General features: G+C 40.9%; 1 protein-coding gene across 3 annotated transcripts in view; it reads left to right on the top strand.

The window, feature by feature from the left end:
* Window positions 1-6817, top strand: part of SLC41A2 (solute carrier family 41 member 2) — an 85637-nt gene extending 78820 nt beyond the window's left edge. For all 3 annotated transcript variants that reach the window (XM_066591445.1, XM_066591447.1, XM_066591446.1), the window contains exon 11: window positions 5717-6817. In XM_066591445.1, coding sequence (XP_066447542.1) covers window positions 5717-5902 — 186 coding nt within the window. In that variant the 3' untranslated portion in view covers window positions 5903-6817. The remainder of the gene's footprint in view (window positions 1-5716) is intronic.
* The last annotated feature ends 291 nt before the right edge of the window (window positions 6818-7108 follow it).

The raw sequence follows: 7108 nt of genomic DNA, 5'->3' as shown, positions 1-7108 counted from the left end.
AATCGTGCTGGTACCGCACCTTCAGTGTCTCCTTATGGGATGGAAAGTTGCAAGATTTAAAAGGTTTTTCTGAAAGTTCCTGCCAAACTGGTATTAGCAGGATTAGGCTATGTACTATTATTGTGTTCTAGGTAGGTGAGGCGACTGCATCTCTTCAGGAACATCATGGACAGCAGATGCCATATTGCAATACCTCTGATGAAGTCACTGTAAAGTCAAAGTTTGCATTAGGAGAATTAAAATCTCCCTATACTGCTGCTTCTCCGTAAGGAGAACCTGGCACTATTGATGAATTTAGAAAGATTGCGGTAGATCTGTCAAGACCTTTTTGCTTCAAGACTATTAAGGAGACACTACAGGTAAAGCTGGCATGACCTAAAACGAGATAAAAATTCAGATATTCTCATTTTTAGGGCTGTTTTACACAAAACAATTATATCATTCGAACAACTGCCTGTTTATTGTGAATGGAGGCAGACTGCCAGAATTGTCTTCGGCACGCTCCCCCCCCCACCCCCAATTCACTTAGCAATGATCCCTCCAATGTAAAGGCACAGGAGTGATTACCGCTGGGATGACTGTTGTCTCATGTAAAAGGGCCCATAAAGGGACTAGGAGTTTAGTTTATAGAATTTTCCTCTTTTTATCATATGTTTTCATCTTGATGTCATAACTAATTTTAGCTTTAAGAGCTAGTAAATGGTTTCCCAGTTTGTGTAGCATCGGTCACAACTTCTTTCTTTTGCTTGTATCTTTTTGGACCAAGAATTTTGTCTCTCTGGACTAAAAGAGGCCTAAATGGAACCTGATCTGTTCTAGCTGCTTCCTTTCTTCCCTTCTGCTCTTAAGAGTTTCTCATACACATTTTGTATTTGGTCATCGGAACGCTCTAATAACGGTAGGGTCAGTCAACTAATTGATGTGCTTGGATGCCGCTTTTAGCTTTCCCCAGTCAGATGATGTTGGTTAAGAAGGATCAGGGACGTGGAATTTCAACACCTGATTTTATTATTATTTTTTTTTAAATGCCCCAAGAGATAAGCCAACACCAGAGCTGTCAGACAGTAGCTTACCTCCCAGCACCCAAATGAAAACTCAGTTGAGCCGAAAACAGCTAATGGACAAACATTTGTTCACCAGACAGTTGTATGTATATTGGCTCCTTTAAATGAGCTGCATAGGATTAGAAAAACATAGCTGCTTTCTTCCAAAGCCGTGCCACACCATGGGTTCATTTGTGGTATTGCAGCTCATCATCGTTCACTTCAATTAGGCTGATTCGCAATACCAGACACAACTCATGGAGGCGCATGCTGTCTGCGAAACAACGCAACTTTTCCCTAACCCTTTACATTCTGTATTGCCCCAACAGAGAAAGCCGTTATACATAAATCCTGTGAAGTCATGCAAAGGGGGTGCCTTAGCATAAAAAGGCTGTGGCCTCATGGTGAATAAATTTGCATCGCATTAAGCATGCTGTAAAAGTTCTCCCTCTTTTGATTGATTGAAAGTTGGGAAGTAACGCATCTATCGCCTATCCCGTGGACAGGTGTTAAAATCTTTTAATGGGCTAACCTCTTTAACTGCTGCTAGGACTCCTATAGCCTGTGAGCCCTGACTTCTACCCACACAGTATGATTGACAACTCTCCTTATTGCTGCATTGAATAATTCATTAATGCACCATTAAGCTTCTACACTAACCTCACTAAAAGAGGTTTCCCGGCAATTTCTATTGATGACCATTCCCCAAGATTTGATTGGCTGACTTCCGCCACTTGAGAACCTAGCTAAAGAGCTGTTGGGGCGCCCGCTGTCAGTGCCGCAATGGTGTATGGAGTGGAAGCAATAAAGTATCAGTGACAAAAGCACAGATCTGAACAAGGCCATAGATTGGATTACTATCTTCAATCACAAATCCAATCAAACCACATTTTATTAGTAATTGGTGCAGAAGTCCAGTTATTTCCCCATATTTCTTGCAACTGTATATTAGGAGCTTCACCCCAATTCTAGCGACTGTATTGCGCTATTATGATCTATCTTTTTAAAGGGGAACAATCCTAAAATTCCGCCTTATTACACTTATTTGTCGGTGTGAATAATAGCGGACCCTTCCCGTTCTGTAGAGAGAACTTTTCAGCAGGTGTCAGTATCATCACAGGTAGAATTACAGTGAAATGTAACAACTATATATAGAGAACATGGGATCAATCATTCAGAATAGATGTGCAGGGAGGGGAGGAGGTGACCTCTGACCACTGTCTTCTGCACATGTGACAGATTGCCTGGAACACTTTCCCATGGAAGTCAATGGGTCCCCTTCTGCCCATTGTGTATATAGCCCATGACGCTGCTGTAAAGAATGTATCTAAATGCTATTACCTGCAGCTCGGGCTAGATGACAGGCCCATTGTAACTTACAGACAATAGAATTAAAATACATAAAATGGGAAAATGGAAAAATGAATTAGAAAAATGGTGAAAAAAATTATGGATGGTTTTAATTAGAAGAAAAAAAGTGATACCTTGTTTTTAAACTGCTTCTTTTATTCTCACCTCAACTGAGATGTGCTGTAGTAATAGGAGGAATACAGGATTACACTGAGCTCATGAACCTGAGCGAATACATTATGGAATTACTTAAGCAGCGGTATAATGCATCTTTATTATCCGTGGTTCTCTCCTGCTAATGTATTCCAATGATCAGTTTACTGGGTTGACGTGAAATCAAACTTACAGGCATACTGTCTACTGAGCAGCAGAGCGGCTGCTTGTGCTAATGTGATGAGAAAGCCATGTAATATGTCAGTATCTAAGCAGCTTTTAGAGCGTCCTAATACACTATGTTACTAAAGTTATTGGGACAGCTACCACTCATTCTTTTGATCACCATGTCATGAGACCCCCAACTGATTGCTAAAGCAAAAGGGCTGCTGTGCCCCACTGGAGAGAAGCCTGGGAATTGGTATCCATTTGTCATTGACAAATTCCTTTCTTTCCCAAGTGAAGTCAATTGGAGCTGAACCAAGTAAGTACTCTGAAGAGTAGCAGCCACTTAATTGTAGCGATCAGTGGGAGATTGCGCACAGATCTCGCAATAGCTACTTCTGACAAGTCTAAGTTTTAGAAGTTCTTGGTTCTTTAAGCCCTTAAGGACCAAGCGTGGTAAATATACGGCGCTTGGTTCTGGGCTTTAATCACAGCCAAAAGCAAAAATACAGCACAGGATTAAAGCCTCTGCTGCTGTAATCAAGTAGGAGCAGGTCTGGTCCTCAGCAGTTAGACACAGCTGAGAACATAGAGGAGAAGGGAAAAGCAATTTTTAACCACTTCTGTCCTCAATGAGCGCTATGTACTAAGAAGTGAAAGTAGAAATGCTTCTTCCACTATGCGACCCATTGCCCCCTGTTAGAGCAGAGCTACAGGACCCTATCAGACCCTGATCAGCTCTGTTAGTGACTGATGCCACTACAGGGGGATGTTTCCTCCTGTAACTGGGGCTCCTATGGATGTCTCAGCTGCAGTGAAAGTGTTTTTTGTTTTTTTTCTTTTGTAATTTCAATGTGAGTGGCCCACAGAGGTCTTATATGATGTCATGAGGGTCATAGATGTTAAAAAATCTAGTTCCAAAAATGAGTACGAAAAAATGACAGAAGAAAATAAAAATATATGCCTAAAAAAGAAAATGACCCGAAGCCGACCCAAAGCCGAAGCCAACCAAAACAGTTGCCGTATTTGCCCTGCAATCGAAAACCATACATATTATGTATCAATATATCCTAAACAAAATTAGGAACCCATTCCTGTACTTTAGTGTAAATTTAATAAGTAGACTATAAATGTTAAACAAACAAAACCCTTTTTTACCCCTTAATAGAACTAAAAAAAAAAACAGAAAAAAATGTCAGTGAAAAGAAGATAATTTTGTTAGCTGAAGGAGAAAACAAAATAGAGCAGTAAAACCACCATATGGGTAAAATCCCTAAAAAGTGTCTGGTCCTTAAGGGGTTAAAGTGGTTGTCCGATCTCCTGGCACCAGCACTTGCTTCCTGGGTGCCATGATGCCACCCAGGTGATGTAGCTGCCTCTGGCTGCAGCTTTTACCTGATCTCCGCTGGCAGTATGGACCAGGATTGCGGCGGGATCTAGTACATGGCTTCCTGAGGGGAGAAGAGGTGAGTAATAGCTTGTTTTAAAGCATGGCCAGCTGTTTCTTTTTTTGATTGGACAATCCCCTTAAAACTTCCGTACACTTTATACCGTGTTTCCCCAAAAATAGGACCCTGTCTTGTATTATTTGTAGCCGCAAAAGAGGCGCTAGGTCTTATTTTTGGGGAATGTCCTATAATACTTATCCAGCAGGCTCAGTCCGGGCCTTCCCACTGCTCTCCAGAGCTCCAACGCACTTAGATTGACCAATTTATAAATCCCGCCTCTGCAACGCAAGGCTGTGATTGGCTGATACAGCGCTCAATGAACCAATCACAGCCATTGCATTGGTTCATCAAGCGCTGCATTGCTTGGCTGAGGACTATCGCAAGAAGCACGTCAGAGTTCCAGAGAGCAGCAGGAGGGACCCGGACGGAGTCTGTTAGGTAATGTATTCTTTTTTTTTTTTCTTTTAATGTAATAAAGCAAGGGCTTATTTTCAGGATAAGGCTTATATTTCAAGCCTCGCTGAAAAGACCAAAAAATCAGGATAGGGCTTTTTTTTTTGGGGGGGGGGGGGGGGGGGGGTATTAATCTTGAAGCTCTTGCTCAAGTGAAAACATTGTGAAAGTAAAAATAAAATCTTGTGCTTCTGTGTCTTTCTAATATTCCAGCAGCCTGTAGTTCCCTTACCCTGCCTGTAGGCGCTCCGCAAGACTGCTGCGTGTTCACACGGAGTGGATTTGATATGGATTCCACGGCAAACTAAAATAAATCTGTACAGTGTTATGGTGCTCATTGTGAATATTAAAATCCAGCAAGCTCTATTCTGCTATGGAAAAGTGCTGAATGGTACCCTTACCCTTACAACGAGGTTCCATTGACCTCCGTAAACTGAAAAGATGATGGCAAATGGCAAGCTTTCCAGACTCTTAGTCCGACTTCACATCTGCATCAGAGCCTCCGGCCCGTCCATCTGGTCCATGCTCTTGATGCTCACACAAGGTGTCTGAGAGATATAAGTTGAATACATTTAATAGGAAATATGATATTGAAAGATCTTAAAAAAAATTTAAATTTTCTGAAGATCTTCGTTTCATATTCAGAAGAGTCAGTTTACAACACAGAAGTTTTTAACCCTTTCCAATCCACTGCCTGACGTCTTCAGAGCAGTACAGCCTGATGTCGGAAGACGTCCGGCAGGGTATTCTTACTCCATATTACTGGCCGCTCTGTCAGGGGCCTCTCCAGCATGTCCCATACCGCAGTACTCGCTCTAGCCAGCAAATGGCGCCATTGTATAATGGCAGAAAGAGAAAACTCCCTAGGAAACCCTGAATCCAAAATTGGATTGCAAAGGGTTATTATCTGACATATAGCCACAACATATAGTAGAATATATTTCTATTGATTTCATTCAGATTGTTACATGTTTAGGTAAATGACTGGCTGTTTTGTCTGCAGTGACACATAACACCCAATTTGTGCTCATTAATCCAAGGTCTCTCATGGGTAAGCTGCTAGAATGGAGCATCCAGTCACCTTCCATGACTTATCTCTTCCAGGTATTCGCTCTGCTGTGGATCGCAGACTGGATGGTGCATCACATTTGGAGGAAAGGAAAGGATCCGGACAGTTTTTCCATTCCTTATCTCACTGCATTGGGAGATCTTTTAGGAACTGCTTTACTTGCCATCAGTTTCCATATCCTTTGGCTTATCGGGGATAGAGACGGCGATGTTGGCGACTAGCACATAAATCTTGCACTTCCAGCCTCATTGTGTGCCTAGATAATCATTCCTGGAAAAAAACAACTCAAGACTGGTACGAAAGTGAAATAACTAATTCCATACAAAACCAACTAGACAAGATGGAACTTTTCAGGTTTTATTATGGATGAAAACTCTTGACTTTTTACAACTTTCCAGTAATCGATAACTTTAATATTAAAGGTCAATAAGAGTGGGGGAGGGCGGATTGTGTATTTTACTAAATGCACTTTATCTCTTGACTTGCGCATGTTTCATGGCTTTGTTGTTCATTTCTAGAGGGTATTCATGTGTTTGGACTATTCTGTGGCTCCAGTGGGTTTTCTTGTGATACTTATTTTATCGTTATTTTATGTAACATCTTGACTGACATTAATAATGGTCTGTATGTTTTTTTTTTTCTTGTTGCTAACAGAGTTTTACATTTTTATGTAATTTATTGTATTACGCTTATGTTATCTGGCAACTATCTACTGTCACCGTCTGAAGATGACCGCTATGGGTAGCGTGCCGGCAGACTGAAGGCTGGCATTGTCCTAGCAATTCAAGGGTTGCCAAATTTTAGTTAAATTGCATTTCCTCTACTTCCTAAATATCCAGCAAAGATTATACATTTCAAAGTAATATGTATTGTATACATACCTAGTCACATATTGGTGTATTTGCCAATGAAGTGTTTGAGCTTTCTGCTGTACATTTCCCACAGAAGTGCCTCGTAGGCCAATGCCAATTTTATTGACTACATTGTGTCTGTGCCATTTTTTTTTCTTCAGTGTAAAAAAAAAAACATTATTGGGAGTAATATATATATATATGCCAGGTTGGTCAGAAGCAAAATTATTTTGTGTCCTTTCCAAAGATGATGATTTTGGGGAATAAACCAATAAAATCAAAGAATTTGAGTTTTCTTTTCCTTACTACAGTGGTCCATCAACATACAGAATCAGGACCAATTAATATTGTATGTTGAAAGCATTACTCGACGCAGAACTGGTAATTGGTTCCAAAGCAAAAATACAGTAATACAAAATGAAGATTTACATATAAGAGTCAGAGCTGCTGGAGACTGTAAATCACTTATTAGGGTGAAGGCGGCAGCGTTTTTAGGGTCCTGTACATTATTTTTCTGCCACATCGTAAGTAAAGTGGTGCCGTCCTTCTCTGGGTCTGTAGGAGCCGGCCATCCTA

This window comes from Eleutherodactylus coqui, chromosome 2, assembly GCF_035609145.1.
Source record: "Eleutherodactylus coqui strain aEleCoq1 chromosome 2, aEleCoq1.hap1, whole genome shotgun sequence".
Lineage (NCBI taxonomy): Eukaryota > Metazoa > Chordata > Amphibia > Anura > Eleutherodactylidae > Eleutherodactylus > Eleutherodactylus coqui.
The sequence above is the reverse complement of the archived record's forward strand: the minus strand, read 5'-3'. Positions and strand labels throughout refer to the sequence as shown.